Raw genomic sequence first — 20,938 nt, forward strand, 5'->3', positions numbered from 1 at the left:
CATGTAGATGAATATATTCTAAAACACTAGCTGTGAGACACATGAATGGCTCCATTCATATCAGTGTGTGTTCCCTTCCTTCCTCCCCAGTGCTGAAGACCCTGTGATACACATCAAACATGCCCATTCTAAACACCTGACCCCCAGTCCCAGCCATGTGTTCTTGGTGCATGATCTCAGCATACCTGTTCTCAGCTCAGAGAAGCAGGGTTTCCACAGAGAAACCCAGAGAAGCAGGGTTTCCCCAGATCCTGGCTTACATGGGGAGGGGGGCAGAGAGAGGGGCTCAGACATCCTCAGAGGAGCAGGGACTCCCAGATCCTAGAACACATGAGACGGTAGAGAGGAGACTCAGACTCTGCCCCCTCCAGGGGTAGGGCTTCATAGAATATCAGGGTTGGAAGGGACCTCAGGAGGTCATCTAGTCCAACCCCCTGCACAAAGCAGGACCAATTCCCAACTAAATCATCCCAGCCAGGGCTTTGTCAAGCCTGACCTTAAAAATATCTAAGGAAGGAGATTCCACCACCTCCCGAGGTAATGCATTCCAGTGTTTCACCACCCTCCTAGTGAAAAAGTTTTTCCTAATATCCAACCTAAACATCCCCCACTGCAGCTTGAGACCATTATTCCTCGTTCTGTCATCCGCTACCACTGAGAACAGTCTAGATCCATCCTCTTTGGAACCCCCTTTCAGGTAGCTGAAAGCAGCTATCAAATCCCCCCTCATTCTTCTCTTCCGCAGACTAAATAATCCCAGTTCCCTCAGCCTCTCCTCATAAATCATATGCTCCAACCCCCTAATCATTTTTGTTGCCCTCCACTGGACGTTTTCCAATTTTTCCACATCCTTCTTGTAGTGTGGGGCCCAAAACTGGACACAGTACTCCAGATGAGGCCTCACCAATGTCAAATAGAGGGGAACGATCACGTCCCTCGATCGGCTGGCAATGCTCCTATGTATACATCCCAAAATGCCATTGGCCTTCTGGGCAACAAGGGCACACTTGGGTCATTCAGTCCTTCATTCAAAGCTTCAGTGTAGTAAAGCTCCTCCAGAGGTAAGAAGCAGGACTGAAGACAAGATGGAGGAGCTGCAGCAGTTTTTTATATTCTCTTGACATGTGGTCTTTCTTTCTTTGTTCCAATGACAAGCTGTCCATCACATGGCCTGGAAACACCTCAGAGTTCTGTCCATAGGCATATCCCTGCATACCTTGCTGAGTCACAAGGAGTGTCTGTCTTCTCTCAGTGGGTCAGTTGTATAGTTGATGGTCCTTAACGGGCCATCAAGCAGGCGAGGCAGAGCTGACACCAACTTGTCTAGGGTGTCACCCAGAAGCAGAGCATAAGTTTGAAATACAGACAGTATCGAACCAATATTCATAACTTCAACTACAAAAATGATACACACATATACACAGCATAATCATAACCAGCAAACCATAACCTTATCTTAGACACCTTATTTGACCCCCTTTATACAAGATTTGGTACCACTACAGGACCTTGATTGTAACAATGTTCTATATGGTCCCAGTTCAAGTCAATAACATCACACCATACTATGCACATTTATGCTGCAAATTTCAAAGGAATTCAAGTAACTGTGAAGATTTTAGATTACTTAGAAACTGGTTTTATCTTATCTATACCAGACCCAGCAGTCTGCCATAATATATATTTTTTTAATTAAGAGGAAGGCTAGGTAGGGCAGCTAACAAAATTTCAGAAAAAGACATTTTAATGCTCAGGCCATAAAGCAGTTTCCTGGTAGATAGCATAGATATAAGGTCCTAAACCTGACATATGCATCAGTCACTAGCTGTGTCTCCCTTACTTTGCCCCATCTCAGGCCAGCACAATACAATCAGGGTAGTACCCCTTATTTTCTTTCACAGGAAATTCAGTTCATTTTTCACTACCCTACAAATGTGTAATGTGCTTCAGATTTTACTACTGAAAATGCATGGCTGCATTGTAGAAATTGTTGGGGAAAATGGGAGGTCTTTTTCTGCTAGGGAGGAGACTGCTCTGGCTTTTAGCACCCAGGGAAAAAAAAACAGGAGTTTGTTTTGTTTTTGGCAACATAACACTTTTAAGCAACAGAGATTTTCCTCCCACTTTTTGGGCAAGGATCAGAGATGAGTTTAAATTTCAAGGACAGGGATTTGAACATCTCATTTCCCACTGAACCAAAACTCAAAGGCAACTACCTGTCCCACTGAACTTCTTAATTATTACTATTATATCCATCCAAAAAGGAGAAGCTCTTTAGATGGATGTTCCTGCTAAATGATAACAGGACCCCAGTATTTCCCCTGTATTGTAACAAATGCCCTTGTTTGACTCTTACCATCCTCCTGCATTACAATGAGATAATGTCATCTTTGTAAATAGGTACATAAAAATATAACATTTTAACATTATCCACCACGCTGCATTTAATATCCATGTTGGACCCTTGTATCTCCATGTCTTTCAGTCACTTATATAAGCACTTAGCAATGTTGAGATTTAAAATATTATCATTAGGCTTCAATGTTAACACCCCATTGAGATTAATGGTTTATATAGACAGATGTTATTGCACACAAGTCAGGTTTTGAGGGTTTAATTTGCAATCATGAGAATTAGACTGGGGGTGTAAGAATGGGAGGAAGAGTTAAAAGATTCTCAGATATCTAGAGCATTATTATTCAGCATATTCCCACACAAAGACAATTATGTGGTAATTTATGCACCTACAGAGGTGCACTATACACTGGGCCCTGCCCATCCATCGTCATGGACACATAGAGCTTGCCCTGTGATGTCATTATATTCTGTCACCTTGGATACACATGACTTTCAAGAGAGTCCAATCACACCAGTGTGTTCAACTGCTTACTGAGTGGCAAAGGCCACACAGCTGCTAACAGCCTCTAGGGGCCGGCTGTTGGAGGTTACTATCCTACTCGTTCCTGGGAGTTCAGTGACAGAAACTACCCAAAGGTTTATTAAGAGCTCAGGAGTGGGAGAGAAGGTAGAACAATTGAGGTCAGAGATTCAGACATATGCTTCAGACCTTTGGGGGCTCCCTTGGCGCTCTGGAGCCTGGGTCCTTACTTCCTTCACATGCCTGGAAGCATTCTAGTTCTCAGTGACTCCCTTCCTTTCCACACACAGGGAATTTGACCCTTAGAGTATTTCATCTATCCTCCCACACTCACACAGTTCTGCCAAAGTCCCTCAGTCCTGGCCCACAGGCCCCCTGCTATTCCAGCCCTGGGCTCCCTATCATGCTGCTCAGCCTATGCCCCTCTGTTATTCCAATCATACTCTCCCCAAGTCATATCTCTCCTGATATCTCTCAGTACTGCTATTCTAGTCCTGGCTACACACTCCCTGTCCTCCCTCCCCCTCACCCTCCCCCCAGCTCCTCCACCACAAATTAATCCTGAATAAGAGACCAAGCATGAAAAATTTCAGGCCAACCAGTTAAAGTCTGCCAACATTTCAATCAGTTAAAAACAGGAGATTTATGACTAGAAGGGTTAGCCAACCTTAAAATATGTGTTCGTAGTTCTTCACCTACAATATATAACCTCCCATGCTGTTGTATTTTGCTAGTAACCCTGGCACCCCAGCACTGAACATGGCATCCAAGAAAGAGAAGCCAGAACAAAAAGCTGAAGATTTTGAAAAAAGTAAGCAAGGAGCAAACAGAAAGGAAGATGATATATCCAAGGCAAGGAGCAGCACAGAACCATTTGTCAAAGAGAGGGAGCAATATCTGGAGAAGGAATATAAGATCCTGACTGAGCATGTGCACATGTACATGAAGCGAGTAGAGCACTTCCTGTGGGAGAATGAGTTCCTGGATAAGGAGGCCCAGAAGATTCGGGAGGACAGCAAAGCCTACATGACCTATATAAGCAAACATACTCAGAAACACCAAAATGCTATCATTACACTAAACAACCAGAACCACTTCGATCTGGCACAGGTCCGAAAGCAGAAGGAAGAATTGATCTCACAGTACACAGCTAAAGAGAAGGAAGTGAGGAACCAATTGATGGAGATGGAGACAAAGTATTCTCTTATGAACAAGGAGGTTGAAGACTTGCAGCCCTTCAAGGACCTGCAGTTGGAACAGCTGAGCAGAATCAAGGAGCTGGAGAAAGAACTGCTGGTCACAAAAATCCAGCACTCAGAGCAAATGCACAAAGTCAAGAGCAGATTCCTGCAAGTAAAAGCTAAATATGAGCTGGACTCTCATCAGAAGGTTCAGTCTCTGGCCAAGAGAGCTGAAGAGGAAGCTGTACGTAGTCTAATCCAGCACACCAAGCAGGTGAAAGCAGAGAATTGGCGACTGCGCCATGAACTGCTCAGCCTCATCCGACGCTCACACATCCTCAAAACCTTCAAGCTTCAACTAAGAGAGCAGCAACAGCAACTCCTCCGGGAGCACCATTATAGCCAAGACCTCACACGCATGCGCCACTGGTTAAATAAAGCAGCATAGGGCACAGGGCTCAAACAATGAAGTCAACAGCTTTGGCAGCTCCCTCAAAAGCATCACATCAGCCAAGATCAGACACATCCCTACTTCCCTCACTAGTGCCAAATCATAAAGTGAAGGTTAAATTCAACTTTCATAGTTAAGTGACATTTGAAAGTGTAATCCCTTTTCTCCACAATATAAGTAACTAAAATTTCCCTCTCTGGAGACAGACTATGATGATCAATAAATTGATGCTTTCCTACCAGCAGATAATATTCGTGAATTAAAAAAAGACAGGGGAGGGAATGGAGAGAAGAACAATAAAAAATAAGTAAAAAAAGTAAGAAGTTCTTGAGTGCAGATACTTGTTTCTGAGGGTATAATTGATCTCATGATCAGCTAATATTATGGGTCAGGTCTTCAGCCCCACTCTAATTCCTCTGCATTACTTTGGCGGTATAAAGAGGTTGTAAAGATGGACTCTCTGGCCAGATGAGGAATCCTTATATAGCACAGAACAGACATATCTGAAAGGATATTTTGTGGCTACTGCTGGAACATGTAGTCATTCTATGCTGTGTTTGTACACACTGCAGACTTGAACTGTTGAAAGTCTGCTATCCCCATCTACACCAGTTTTCCAAACCCAAGTCACTGAGGTAGAAATCCAGACAGAAACCTTAAATTATGTAATCTCAAAACCAGTGTTCAAAAGAGGGAACACAAAGAAATAAACACATGAGCAGCATGTAGGTGCACTTACGGCAGACAAATCCCTTTCACGTCACACAATGTAAGCAAAAATCAGGCTATTCAGCCTTTGGCCATAAGCTACAAATAACAATAAAAGACAATATTCATTGATTTCCCCATTTGACTGTTCCTGTTAATTGTTATCGTCCCTGATCATCTCATCTCCAAAATTGCTGGCAATCAGTCTATTTCTGATAGCTTAAAGTCACCTCCTCGTCCAGGTACATCAATACTTACTGATCCTGAGCTTCCTCAGCAGCCCCATTAGCAGGGCTATGACTGCCATTACTTCTGCATTCTCACAACAAGGGAAGCCTATATCTTACGGCCATTTTGTGGTGCATACAACACACCAGGAGTATCCTGCTAACGTTTTCCGTGACGGATAGTAACGTGTCACTAGAGCGAATCATAGAATATCAGGGTTGGAAGGGACCTTAGGAGGTCATCTAGTCCAACCCCCTGCTCAAAGCAGGACCAATCCCCAACTAAATCATCCATGCTGTGGATATAAAAAGAAAAAGCAAGAATTGGCTGCGCTCGGCTGATCCACAAGGTCTGATCTATTCTCTAGCCCAGGGGTCTCAAACTTTATGAGACGAGGGCCATATTAGATTTTTGAAGGGGCTTCGCGGGCCGAAGCGACTGTGAAAGAAATTAAGTATATGCAAATATATGCAAAATCATTAAAAAACAACACTATTCTACTCTGTGTCAGCATTGCATTAAATTCTAAATCAGGTATAAAAGTTAATCGACGCAGGTTCTGTGAAATCACACAAAATATTTGTCAATACGTTAAAAATTATTTCACATTTTTTTTAAATTTTATTTCTAAAGACCTCACACATCTGTATCATACAAATACTGCCTGTTTCCTTCTCCCTATACCTGCTCAGCTGCAGCAACGACTCTCCCCCAAGTTGGCTCCCCTTTTGGGGGGACACTGGCTCCCAAGGGCACTCACCCCGTCGCACAGCTCAGCTGTACTGCCGCCCCTCATAAGCTGCTGCCGGTGGCCCCTGCCCCGCCTGCTTGGCATGCCTACTCAGCTGTTTGCTACTTCTCCCCTGTTGGTTGGAGGGCCGGACAAATGGAAGCCCCGGGCCGGATCTGGCCCGCAGGCCGTAGTTTGGAGACCCCTGCTCTAGCCTGTAAGCGGTCCCTTGGGAGTGACCCCTTTATTGTGCTTGGCCCCAAAGACCCATATAGGTCTGTAGCGAAGTGATGACTCACCGGCACAGTGCCTCCTGCTGGTCGTCCGGGAATTAGCTCTTTTCCAGCATATGGAGTACCCTCTGCAGGCCAGCGTCTTGCCTGCCACTGGCCCCGTGTCCCTCCCAGACCCCAGTGCCTTTTACCTCAGGGTTCAGCCCTAGCCATGGGTCCACGCTCTGGGTCTCCCCTCCCAGGGGAACCCCCAACCCTCTAAACCCACCTTGCCTCAGTGGCTACTGCCGGTCATCATCTAGCCCCCACTCACTGGGGTGAACTGCAGTCTATCATGTCCACTCATCACTGGCAAGGAGGTTAGGACTGCTGCCTTTGCCTATTCCCAGGCTGGATCTCTGCAGCCCCAGTATCTCTGTAAGCCTTCAACAAGGCCTGCAGCCTGTGGTTTTACTAGGATGGAGCTCCCCAGCTCCCTTGCCCTATTCCCCAGCACTGCTCCAGTTCGGGTACCTTCCTCTCAGGCAGCTAATCAGGGCCAGCTGGGCCCTGACTGGCATGGCCCCAGCTGTGGCTGCGTCCCCAATCAGCCTAGCTTGACTGCTTTTAATCCCTGCCTACTGAAGTGATGTTGAAATGCCAATAGTGATCCTGGGAGACCCAGCCTATCCCTTACTCCCATGGTTCATGAAGCTGTTGTGACACTCTTTACTTTGGGGGAGCGCCCTGTAAATCCCATATTCATAGTTTATATATAATTGTGATATTTAATATAAAGCATGCCGTGTGAGGTATCATGGGAAAGGATCTGCTGAAAGTCATTGTTCTAGCTAAACATGTGTATCATTGGTGCATATGAAGTTATGAGACTGTGTTGTATGGTTGTCACTAAAATATGCTGTGAGTTGGGGAATTGCCCAGATATTAGATCCCCAGAGACAAGTAGAAGAGAGCTAACCAACACCTGGGCGGGTGTTGAACAACCATCAACAGCCATTATCCAGCAAGAGAATTACAGTTCAATGACTCACTTGCACAAGGTCACACCAGGGGAATTGCTCAACCTTGCATGGTGACTCAGCAATGCCCACCAGACATGCCTGAACTTATGTTTTCCAAGCACATGGAACTAAGGTATAAAACAGAACACAGTGGTTCCACTCTTCCTCCTTCCTCTTCTCCTCCACCTATGTTGAAGGCAATGAGAATGCTGGAGCTGAAGAGACTGGTCCTGAGGCTAAAAGGGAAAGCCCTGGAAAGACTGTGACCAACCTTCAATATCCAATGGGGTGAGAAAAATTGCTTAATCTAGATGTTGCCCAGTCTATAGGTTGAGAGTTTAGACTGCATGCTTATATTTTATTTTATTTTGGTAACCACTCTGATTTTTGGCCTATCCTTTAAATCTATCTTTTTGTAATCAATAAACTTATTTTAATGTGTATCCATACCAATGAGTTTGAAGTGCTTGGTAAATCTGCTCAGGTTACAAAGGGTGGTGTATGTCCACTTTCCATTGATGAAATGGCAAACCAATTAATGAACTTGCATTGCTCAAGAAAGCATCTTGATCATTGCAAAATGGTATATTCCTACCATACAAGGCTGGGAGCTGGGGGCAGATTATTCTGGTGCCTTTCTCTTGTGATTCATGAGTGGCTGTGGGAGCATTCATGCAATCTAGCTGGGTGTGGGGCTCCACATGCAGTTGTACTGAGTGGTAACAGAACCTGGAGGGGTTTGCTGCTTGCCACCAGTAAGCCATTGTGAGAGACAACCCAGAATAGTGAGTAAAGGGGTCACAGCGGTCCCACAGTTCCAGGTTGCACTCCAGGGATCCTGTCACAGCTGGACACCTGGACAGCAACAAGGACCGGTTCAACAATAGGCTCAGCAAGTGCAGAATGGTGGTTGAATGTGCCTTTGGCCATTTGGATGGTCGCTGGTGCAGTTTTCTCACTAGGTAAGACCTCTGTGAAAAAAATATCCCCATCATTATAGCTGCCTACTGTGTGCTTCATAATATCTGTGAAGCAAAGGGAAAGAAGTTTCCACAGGGGTGGGGCATGAAGGTGGATATGCTTTCTGCTAATTTTGAGCAGCCTGATACCAGGGCTATAAGAAGAGCTCTATGTGGAGCAGCGTGTCTCAGGGAAGCTTTGAAAATCCATTTTATTAATGACACACAGTAAAGTGTGCTGCTTTTCTGCATTGTGCCTACACATAGTCTGAACCTTGCTGCGCTTGCTGTCTGTGTAGTAATGTTATTTTGGAAACACACCCCTTGCTTTGCTCTGAAAATAACTCCCAGCCCCCACCATCGACCTCCACTAGAGCCGCCTCCCAGCCTAGTGCTGGAGAGATGACCCAATATGCCATTCAACCCTTTGCCTCTCCTAAGGCACAGCCATTGAGGGGAGGTGTATTTGGTGCCTGGGGAATGGGCAGCAACCCAGCAACTCATTCCTCTTGGGGGCCAAAACAGTGGCTGCCATGAGTGAAGGGAGTGTGGGCTACTGGTTAGAGCAGTGGTTCCCAACCAGAGCTACGTGTACCCCAGGAGGTCTTCCAAGGGTACATCAACTCATCTAGATATCTAGCCTGTTGTAAAACTAGGCAACTAAAAAGCACTAGCGAAGTCAATACAAACGAAAATTTCATAGACAATGATTTGTTTATACTGCTCTGTATACTATACACTGAAATTTAAGGACAATATTTATATTCCAATTGATTTATTTTATAATTATAAAAATGAGAAAGTAAGCAATTTTTCAGTAATAGTGTGCTGTGACACTTTTGTATTTTTATATCTGATTTTGTTAGTTTTTAAGTGAGGTGGAACTTGCGGGTACACAAGACAAATGAGACTATTGAAAGGGGTACAGTAGTCTGGAAAGGTTGAGAGCCACTGGGTTAGAGTATGGAGGGGATGGGAACCAGGACTTCTGAGGTCTCTCCACAGCCCCGGCTCTGTGTGAAGTTGTGCACATCCCTCAACCCCGGAGCCTCAGTTTCCCTGTCCCACCCCTCCCACCCATGCTATGAATTAATAAAGACAATTTCATTTTCAAGACATGGACTTTTATTACACACAGAAATAGACACTGAAAGATTTGACAAAGAATTAAACCATGGAAATACAGGGGAATAAAACTGGGAGGGGGGAAACATCTCTTTTAAAACATAGCGATCTCGCCTGTTATACATCAGGGTACGTGCAGCTGTTATTCTTGGCACCTTACCTCGGGGTTGAGTGGAAGGGACATTGCTTTGGCCCCCATCGACTAGTGGAATGTGTACGAGGGGGGCAGGGAGAGTACGGTGATGTAGAATGCCATTCTGTGGGGGCTGCAGGGGGAGCCAAGCCTCAAGGTGTTTCTCCTGAAGGTCAACAAAATGTCTCAACATGTCTGTTTGTCCCTTCTGAATCCCACGCATGACCTGCTGCATGCCACGCTCATTTTACTGGGCTGCTTTCCTGCTCATAATGTCCATGTCCAGTTTTTCAGAGAGAGCAATCCTGCACACTCTCTGCTCAGTGTCCACTGTCCCAGAGGTGTTCATTATCTCATTAAACAGGTCTTCACATGTTCTCTTTAGCCTTTGTCTTACCTGGGAGAGCCTCTCCGCTGGTGTGGAGGAAGAGCTGAAGGACACACTTTCATGTAAAAAGAAAAGGAGTACTTGTGGCACCTTAGAGACTAACCAATTTATTTGAGCATAAGCTTTCGTGAGCTACAGCTCACTTCATCGGATGCATACTGTGGAAATGCATCCAATGAAGTGAGCTGTAGCTCACGAAAGCTTATGCTCAAATAAATTGGTTAGTCTCTAAGGTGCCACAAGTACTCCTTTTCTTTTTGCGAATACAGACGAACACTTTAATGTGTAAAACATGCAAAACACAAAGGAACCATTGTCAGTGCAGACCCAAGGTCTAGTGCAGAATTGCTATATAAAAATCACTCCCCTGAATCCACACAAGTGTAAAACAGAACATTTTCATTTCTACAAGGTATTCATTAAACCAATTTGATGTCCCAGCTCTGGTGAGTATGGCTTGGGAACAGGGGCGCTGGACCATCTGCAGTGGTGGGGAGCAACCCATGGCCGAACTGGAGGTGGCCAGGGGGCAATGCCACCTCCCTTTTGTAACATGGATATTGTCTGGAGGTTGGGGACCAGTGTTCTCCTTCCCAAACTGCAAGCCTTGGAAGAGGCAGCACTGGGGCGGGTGCTTGCGGTGGCTTATGGCTACCACAACATTTTCCTTACCCTCCTGTCCTGTTGCCACTGCTGCTCTCCAGCATCCAAGGCACACCCCCCCCGTCCACCGCCCCCAGCCCAGTTCAGAAGCCGGGCCCGGGCAGTGTTAAGAGCCTCCGAGAGAGACCAGGATAGTGTGCGGAGGCCCAGACACTCCACCTGCCCTGGACGGGGGCAGGGGATGGGGTGCTAGAGAGCAGCCCCGAGCCCATGTCCCCACATCCCACCTGCCCAAGGCTTGCACTTTCTGTGGTCAGCACTGACACCTGACACCCAAACTATGGCCATGTATTGTAAAGCATGGGGAAAGGAGCGGAAAATCACAAGTGGGGGGCACAGACACTATTGTTTGTGGTTTGAGCAATTTAAATGGAAACTACCTCCGTCTCCCAAAAGTGACTCTAGTTGATATCATGCTCCTGAGAGTAACAGAGGCGGCAAGAGAACAGCTGCTGTAAGAGTCTGGTTCAGACCAGGTCCTTATGCTGCTATGCTGTGTACTGTGATGATACTAGCTGAATTAATACTGGAGTGGCATGGCAAAGTGTCCTACCATGGTGGAAGAAATAAGGCAACCCTTCTCAGAAACCTTTTACAATAGATTGCAGACTACCTCCAGGAAAGCTATGGAGGATTCCTGGGACATCCCTGTGTATATAAACAATCTTTTTCATAGGGCACCCTCTGCCTAGCTGGTGCAGCCACTGGGAAGCAGATAGCCACTCTATCTCAACTGTTTTTTTAAATAAAAAATAGCATATAAGAACATATGACCCCAAAATGTTAATTGGAATTGCATACTCACCAGAGGTTCCTTCCCCAACATCATGCTTGGCCATGCTGCTGTACTGTCACTGGCTGGACTCCTCATAAGAACATAAGAATGGCCATAGAGGGTCAGACCAAAGGTCCATCTAGCCCAGTATCCTGTCTTCCAACAGTGGCCAATGCCATGTGCCTCAGAGGGAATGAACAGAACAGGTAATCATCAAGTGATCCATTCCCTGTCACCCATTCCCAGCTTTGGGGTTACAAACAGCTCCTGGCTCTCCGGCACAATGGATCTCTCACTCGCCTGTCTCCCATTCTCCTTCGCCTCTGCCTCATCCCAGACCTCCTGCTCAGGATTGCCTGCAGTGGCCCAGGACCTGACTCCTCGGAGGTATCCACGCTGCTCTTGGGCGTTGAGATGGGGTCGTCGCTGAGAATCACATGCAGCTCCTTGTTGTTGGGATGGTGCCAAATTGGTGTGGCCATACTGAATTAATGGTGAAAGCATAACTTGACATGACGTAGGGTATGTCTACACTACGAAATTAGGTCGAATTTATAGAAGTCGGTTTTTTAGAAATCGGTTTTATATATTCGAGTGTGTGTGTCCCCACAGAAAATGCTCTAAGTGCATTAAGTGCATTAACTCGGCGGAGTGCTTCCACAGTACCGAGGCAAGCATCGGCTTCCGGAGTGTTGCACTGTGGGTAGCTATCCCACAGTTCCCGCAGTCTCCACTGCCCATTGGAATTCTGGGTTGAGATCCCAATGCCTGATGGGGCTAAAACATTGTCGCAGGTGGTTCTAGGTACATATCGTCAGGCCCCCGTTCCCTCCCTCCCTCCTTGAAAGCAGCAGCAGACAATCGTTTCGCGCCTTTTTTCTTGAGTTACCTGTGCAGACACCATACCACCACAAGCACGGAGCCCACTCAGGTAACCGTCACCGTATGTCTCCTGGGTGCTGGCAGACGTGGTACTGCATTGCTACACAGCAGCAGCAAACCCTTGCCTTGTGGCAGCAGATGATGCAGTAGGACTAGCAGCCGTCATCGTCATGTCCGAGGTGCTCCTGGCCACGTCGGCCAGGAGAGCCTGGGCAGACATGGGTGCAGGGACTACATTAGAAGTGACTTGACCAGGTCATTCTCTTTAATCCTGCAGTCAGTCCTATTGAACCATCTTATGGTGAGCAGGCAGGCGATACGGATTGCTAGCATTCCTACTGTACCATCTTCTGCCAGGCAGGCAAGAGATGAGGATGGCTAGCACCATCTTCTGCCGAGCAGCCATGAGATGTGGATGGCTTGCAGTCCTTCTGCACCGTCTGCTGCCAGCCAAAGATGTAAAAGATAGATGGAGTGGATCAAAACAAGAAATAGACCAGATTTGTTTTGTACTCATTTGCTTCCCCCCCTCCCCCGTCTAGGGGACTCATTCCTCTAGGTCACACTGCAGTCACTCACAGAGAAGGTGCAGCGAGGTAAATCTAGCCATGTATCAATCAGAGGCCAGGCTAACCTCCTTGTTCCAATAAGAACAATAACTTAGGTGCACCATTTCTTATTGGAACCCTCCATGAAGTCCTGCCTGAAATACTCATTGATGTAAAGCCACCCCCTTTGTTGATTTTAATTCCCTGTAAGCCAACCCTGTAAGCCATGTCATCAGTCGCCCCTCCCTCTGTCAGAGCAATGGCAGACAATCGTTCCGCGCCTTTTTTCTGTGCGGACGCCATACCAAGGCAAGCATGGAGGCTGCTCAGCTCACTTTGGCAATTAGGAGCACATTAAACACCACACACATTATCCAGCAGTATATGCAGCACCAGAACCTGGCAGAGTGATACCGGGCGAGGAGGCGACGTCAGCGCGGTCGAGTGAGTGATCAGGACCTGGACACAGATTTCTCTGAAAGCATGGGCCCTGCCAATGCATGCATCATGGTGCTAATGGGGCAGGTTCATGCTGTGGAACGCCGATTCTGGGCTCGGAAAACAAGCACAGACTGGTGGGACTGCATAGTGTTGCAGGTCTGGGACGATTCCCAGAGGCTGCGAAACTTTCGCATGCGTAAGGGCACTTTCATGGAACTTTGTGACTTGCTTTTCCTGAAGTGCATGAATACCAAGATGAGAGCAGCCCTCACAGTTGAGAAGCGAGTGGCGTTAGCCCTGTGGAAGCTTGCAACACCAGACAGCTACTGGTCAGTTGGAAATCAATTTGGAATGGGCAAATCTACTGTGGGGGCTGCAGTGATGCAAGTAGCCCACGCAATCAAAGATCTGCTGATATCAAGGGTAGTGACCCTGGGAAATGTGCAGGTCATAGTGGATGGCTTTGCTGCAATGGGATTCCCTAATTGTGGTGGGGCCATAGACGGAACCCATATCCCTATCTTGGCACCGGAGCACCAAGCCGGCGAGTACATAAACCGCAAGGGGTACTTTTCAATAGTGCTGCAAGCTCTGGTGGATCACAAGGTGGATCACAACATCAACATAGGATGGCCGGGAAAGGTACATGACCCTCGCATCTACAGGAACTCTGGTCTGTTTCAAAAGCTGCAGGAAGGGACTTTATTCCCAGACCAGAAAATAACTGTTGGGGATGTTGAAATGCCTATAGTTATCCTTGGGGACCCAGCCCACCCCTTAATGCCATGGCTCATGAAGCCGTACACAGGCAGCCTGGACAGTAGTCAGGAGCTGTTCAACTACAGGCTGAGCAAGTGCAGAATGGTGGTAGAATGTGCATTTGGACGTTTAAAGGCACGCTGGCGCAGTTTATTGACTCACTTAGACCTCAGCAAAACCAATATTCCCACTGTTATTACTGCTTGCTGTACGCTCCACAATATCTGTGAGAGTAACGGGGAGACGTTTATGGCAGGGTGGGAGGTTGAGGCAAATCGCCTGCCTTCTGGTTACGCGCAGCCAGACACCAGGGCGGTTAGAAGAGCACAGGAGGGCGCGGTACGCATCAGAGAAGCTTTGAAAACCAGTTTCATGACTGGACAGGCTACGGTGTGAAAGTTCTGTTTGTTTCTCCTTGATGAACCCCCCCGCCCCTTGATTCACTCTACTTCCCTGTAAGCTAACCACCCTCCCCTCCTCCCTTCGATCACCGCTTGCAGAGGCAATAAAGTCATTGTTGCTTCACATTCATGCATTCTTTATTCATTCATCACACAAATAGGGGGATGACTACCAAGGTAGCCCAGGAGGGGTGGTGGAGGAGGGAAGGAAAATGCCACACAGCACTTTAAAAGTTTGCAACTTTAAAATTTATTGAATGCCAGCCTTCTGTTTTTTGGGCAATCCTCTGTGGTGGAATGGCTGGTTGGCTGGAGGCCTGTTGTACCAATAAATTAAAAACCAGCAGGATCTTATTAAAGGGAAAAAGGCAAAATACCACATTTATTGTGAATACAGAAAGAATCATAGTAAGCAGTTAGTTACAGCTATAACATTCCATTCAATCTCATATTTATTCACACAGTCATTCATACACACACACAGGTTCTGCAAGGTTGTTATCATAGTAAGCAGTTAGTTATAGCTATAACATTCCATTCAATCTCATATTTATTCACACATTCATTCATACACACACACACACACACACACACACAGGTTCTGCAAAGTTGTTATCATAGTTACCAGCCTTAGAGTTGCTCATGCCAAGCAACTGGCCAGGTGGCCTGGACATGAGGAGGGAGCAGGGCCTTGTCAGATGCTCATCTGATGCTCCTGGAAGTTGGTTTGCAGAATCAGACCCCAAAGTTCTCACTTTTTAGAGTCTATTTTTATAGGAATTTCTTCCTATGCCAGTCTATGGGAATTGCTTCATCATGCTGTTGCTGAATCAATCAGCAGATAGCACATTCCTGACGGCTCCAAGATGTTATCTTGTTCTTTGGTTCTCCCATTCTTGAGGCTGTTGGGTGGATTCCAGTCTGCCCTCCGGGGGTCCTCTGGTTATTTCCACTTGACGCCTTCTTCAGCCGATGGACACTGGATTCTTAGGCTGGCACCTCCCTGATCATTCAGTTATTATCCACACCAAGCATCCATCCACATACATCCTCTATCTCTATTTTAATCACAATTGTTAATACAACAAAAGGGCGGGGAGTCTCTGGGTGCTGTTTCTGTTGTTAGAGTATTGCTTTGAGTCTCTGTGAATTGCTTTGAGAACAGACTCTGTCTTAGAATATACTAACACAATTAGCAGCTTGCAAGTTTCACACACAGAGGGAGAGAAACAGTACCAAAAACCAAGAGACCTCTTAATTAGTAATACCCTGGAATTTAAACTATGGGGAATCAAACTCATTTGTGATTTTAATACAGAACTTCTTTAATATGATCTAACAGGCCCCCCCACCACGTTCTCGGGCGTCTGGGTGTGGAGGCTATGGAACTTGGGGAGGAGGGCGGTTGGTTACACAGGGGCTGTAGTGGCAGTCTGTGCTCCAGCTGCCTTTGCTGCAGCTCAACCATACACTGGAGCATACTGGTTTGATCCTCCAGCAGCCTCAGCATTGAATCCTGCCTCCTCTCATCACGGTGCCGCCACATTTGAACTTCAGCCCTGTCTTCAGCCCGCCACTTACTCTGTTCAGCCCGCCACCTCTCCTCCCGGTCATTTTGTGCTTTCCTGCACTCTGACATTATTTGCCTCCACGCGTTCATCTGTGCTCTCTCAGTGTGGGAGGACAGCATGAGCTCAAGGAACATTTCATCACGAGTGCGTTTTTTTTTTTCTTTCTAATCTTCACTAGTCTCTGTAAAGGAGAAGATCCTGTGATCATTGAAACACATGCAGCTGGTGGAGAAAAAAAAAGGGACAGCGGTATTTAAAAAGACACATTTTATAAAACAGTGGCTACACTCTTTCAGGTTTCAGAGTAACAGCTGTGTTAGTCTGTATTTGCAAAAAGAAAAGGAGTACTTGTGGCACCTTAGAGCCTAACCAATTTATTTGAGCATAAGCTTTCGTGAGCTACAGCTCACTTCATTGGATGCATGCTGTGGAAAATACAGAAGACGTTTTTATATACACAAACCATAAAAAAATGAGTGATTATCACTACAAAAGGTTTTCTCTACCCCCATCCCACTCTCCTGCTGGTAATAGCTTATGTGAAGTGATCACTCTCCTTACAATGTGTATGATAATCAAGGTGGGCCATTTCCAGCACAAATCCAGGTTTTCTCCCCCCACCCAAAAAAACCACTCTCCTGTTGGTAAGCAGGGTAAACCTTGCTGTTAACATTACATACATAGCACATGTGCTTTCGTTACAAGGTTGCATTTTGCCTCCCCCCCACCGCGTGGCTACCCCCTCAACCCTCCCCCCTCCCCATGGCTAACAGCGGGGAACATTTCTGTTCAGCCACAGGCAAACAGCCCAGCAGGAACGGGCACCTCTGAGTGTCCCCTGAAGAAAAGCACCCTATTTCAACCAGGTGACCATGAATGATATCTCACTTTCCTGAGGATAACACAGAGAGATAAACAACGGATGTTGTTTGAACGCCAGCAAACATACACTGCAATGCTTTGTTGTACAATGATTCCTGAGTACGTGTTACTGGCTTGGAGTGGTAAAGTGTCCTACCATGGAGGACGCAATAAGGCTGCCCTCCCCAGAAGCCTTTTGCAAAGGCTTTGGGAGTACATCCAGGAGAGCCGCGAATGCCAGGGCAAATTAATCCTTTCACATGCTTGCTTTTAAACCATGTATAGTATTTTAAAAGGTACACTCACCGGAGGTCCCTTCTCCGCCTGCCGGGTCCAGGAGGCAGCCTTGGGTGGGTTCGGGGGGTACTGGCTCCAGGTCCAGGGTGAGAAACAGTTCCTGGCTGTCGGGAAAACCGGTTTCTCTGCTTGCTTGCTGTGAGCTATCTACAACCTCATCATCATCATCATCATCTTCTTCGTCCCCAAAACTTGCTTCCGTGTTGCCTCCATCTCCATTGAAGGAGTCAAACAACACGGCTGGGGTAGTGGTGGCTGAACCCCCTAAAATGGCATGCAGCTCATCATAGAAGCGGCATGTTTGGGGCTCTGACCCGGAGCGGCCGTTCACCTCTCTGGTTTTCTGGTAGGCTTGCCTCAGCTCCTTAAGTTTCACGCGGCACTGATTCGGGTCCCTGTTTTGGCCTCTGTCCTTCATGCCCTGGGAGATTTTGACAAAGGTTTTGGCATTTTGAAAACTGGAACGGAGTTCTGATAGCACAGATTCCTCTCCCCATCAGATCCCGCACCTCCCATTCAGTCCATGCTGGAGCTCTTTTGCGATTCTGGGACTCCATCCTGGTCACCTCTGCTGATGAGCTCTGCATGGTCACCTGCAGCTTGCCACGCTGGCCAAACAGGAAATGAGATTCAAAAGTTCGCGGTTCTTTTCCTGTCTACCTGGCCAGTGCATCTGAGTTGAGAGTGCTGTCCAGAGCGGTCACAATGGAGCACTCTGGGATAGCTCCCGGAGGCCAATACCGTCGAATTGTGTCCACAGTACCCCAAATTCGACCCGGCAAGGCCGATTTAAGCACTAATCCACCTGTCAGGGGCGGAGTAAGGAAATCGATTTTAAGAGCCCTTTAAGTCGAAAAAAAGGGCTTCATCGTGTGGACGGGTGCAGGTTTACATCGATTTAATGCTGCTAAATTCGACCTAAAGTCCTAGTGTAGACCAGGGCTTAAATATGGCTGAATGACTGCAGAGGATCCTGGGAGTAGGTTCCCTTTAAGCAGAAGCAAATTTGATAAAGAACTGGAAAAGTCTGTGTGTACGATCGATATTGAACCTATTTGTTGGCAAATATGGGCCCATGCAAAAGTAAATATCCATGTATAAAGTTCCAGCATGGAGCACAGGTCGACCTGGTTATAGTGACCTTACAGCAGGAACATCATGCGGAGAGCCAGAGTGAATGATTGATAAGTATGTAAACATGGGGTGATCTTCATTCAGTACCACCCCTCCAGCCCCTTCTAAAAATACCAATTAGGTAAAAATTAGTAACCACATGCCCACTGGGCATGCTTTTAAGACATGTGACTTCTTTGAGGAAAAAGAGTATAAAAATCAAGCAAATTAAATTACTGTTGGGCTTCCTTAATTGACACTTAAAGAAGCTTGCAACGCTGCTCGACAGAGTAACCAATCACTCTGCTATGTGGGACTGTGAACCAGAGGGGTCTCAAGGCAACCGAGGTCTTGCTTCGCGGAATCCAAAACAGACCAGAGGGCTGAGAAGAACAGACAAGGAAAGAAGAAGCCGTCTATAAAATTGGTAACCACTTTCTCTGTTTGCCAAGCAGGAACTGTGTGAGGTCACCGTTTGTGTATGCTAGTAAAAAAGAGACTCATTAAGGGGAATGTATAGCTCTTAATGTCTAACATAGGAGTTATGTGCTTGATATGACTCCTTACCACTTGTGTAATTCCTTCTCAATAAACTGCTGTGTATTGAAATTAATTACTGTGGACCTTTCTCACTAGTATGACAGTAAGTGTTCCACCAGGAGCCAGTAAAGATCCATTTCAGGGGTAGTAGCACCCCCTGGTGTCAACATTTGGTAGCAGAGGAGGGTTTACTCTTGTATCTAAGGATTTAACTCTTCTCTAGATAGGGGATTGAAACCAGTTACAGTCCCCTCCCATAAAATAACCTTCCTCCAATCATCCTAGTCATAGGCGCCGACTCCATCGGTGCTCTGGGGCTGAAGCACCCACGGGGAAAAAATGGTGGGTGCTGAGCACCCACCAGAAGCCCCCCTATCAGAACCTCCCCCTCCCCCTCCTGCCTGCTGCAATCAGCTGTTTCAGGGCGCAGGAGGCTCTGGGAGGAGCGGGGAGGAGGTGGAATGGGGTGGGAAGAAGTGGGGTGGGGGTAAGAAGAGGTGGAGGGGGAGGGGTGGAGTTGGGGGGAGGGCTTGGGGCAGAGCTGGGGGCCGAGCACCCCCCGGCACATTGTAAAGTTGGCACCAATGATCCTAATAGCCCTTCTCTACACCTGTTCCCATTTGAATTAATCTTTCTTGAACATGGGTGAAGAGATCTGTACACAGTATGCCAGATGAGATCTTACCAGTGCCTTGTGTAATTTCCATTTCTACACACACATCCTCGTTAGCCATCCTGCCTTTGTCCTCAAGTTCTACCCTAAATTTATCATCCTTATTGAAAACTGAGGCAAGTATACATTTAGTTTTTGGGCCATATCTAGATTATACTCAATCTCTACCCCACCCTCACTGCAGAGCGTTCCCACTTTTTTTCTTATTCTCTTTTTATTTATATGGCTAAAGAACCCTTTATTATTTGTTTTAATTAGATTTGCATGGTCTAATCCATCTTATTTTTTGGCAGTTCTCACTTTATCTCTGCACTTTTTAACCTCCAAGATGTAGGGTTTTTTTGCCATCAAACCTTTTTTCCATTCATTGTAGACTCCTTGTTTACTCCTAATATCCTTTTTGGGGTGATTATTCATCCAAATAGATCTGGAGTCCTTCCCTAAAGTTTTTTCTCCTTGCTTGGGATGCATAGTCCAGACAGTTTTCTTCTCAGAAATTCTACCAGTCACACACACAAGGTAAGGCAGAAAATAATGGAGGTGAACGATAGCTAATGCAGCTGGTGTGAAGCTGAAGGCTTTGGTTTTGTGGAACATTAGGCCATATACCAATGGAAAAGGGGTCTGTAAGAAAGAGCTAATTTTCCAAAGTCGAGGAAAGTTATGAACAAAATTGATTGGGAGGCAAAACTTGGACAGACAAACGTGAGTGAAAATTAGGAGTTGTTTAAGAATTATTTACTAGATGGCCAAAAGACAAAAATTCCACAAGGAAGAAAGAGGACAACTTCACTTAAAAGCCCATATTGGTTAAGAGGGGAAGTGACAGCAGCAATTAGAAATATAAAAAAATACATCAAATGGAAAAATGGAGAAGTAGTTAGCAATTGATATAAACTGGAACTTATTAAATGTAGAAAATTGATAAGGGAAGCTAAAGACATCACACGAACATCCATGGCTGGCAGGGCTAAGGACGATAAGGAGGAGTTTTTAAAGTATATTGGGAGCAAAAGAAATCCTAGCAATGGGATAATCCCATTATTAGATGAAGACTGTAAAATTGTTAATAATGTTTCAGGAAAGGCAGAAGTGTTCAATAAATAGTTCTGTTCTGTATTCGGAAAGAAGCAGAATGATGTAATCATATTATATGAGGATGATGAAGTACTTTCCAGTCCATTAGTAATTAAGGAGGATGTTAAACAGCATCTACTGGGGATAAACATTTTCAAATATGGACATTGGGATAATTTGCACACAAGAGTCCTAAGAGAGTTACCTAAACATAAACATTGGTCAGACCAATGTTCCATCTAGCCAAGTGTCCTGTCTTCCTACATGGGCCAATGCCAGGTGCTTCAGAGGGAATGAACAGAACTTGCAATCATTGAGTGAT

The 20,938-nt window shown here is 46.1% G+C and overlaps 1 protein-coding gene across 1 annotated transcript; it reads left to right on the forward strand.

Moving 5' to 3' along the window:
- Positions 1–3,637: 3,637 nt before the first annotated feature.
- Positions 3,638–4,616, forward strand: CCDC166 (coiled-coil domain containing 166). Its single transcript, XM_007061422.2, is given in 2 exon segments — positions 3,638–4,492; positions 4,494–4,616. Coding segments are annotated over 2 exon segments (978 nt in total).
- The last annotated feature ends 16,322 nt before the right edge of the window (positions 4,617–20,938 follow it).

This window comes from Chelonia mydas, chromosome 2 (assembly GCF_015237465.2).
Source record: "Chelonia mydas isolate rCheMyd1 chromosome 2, rCheMyd1.pri.v2, whole genome shotgun sequence".
In the NCBI taxonomy this organism is placed as follows: domain Eukaryota; kingdom Metazoa; phylum Chordata; order Testudines; family Cheloniidae; genus Chelonia; species Chelonia mydas.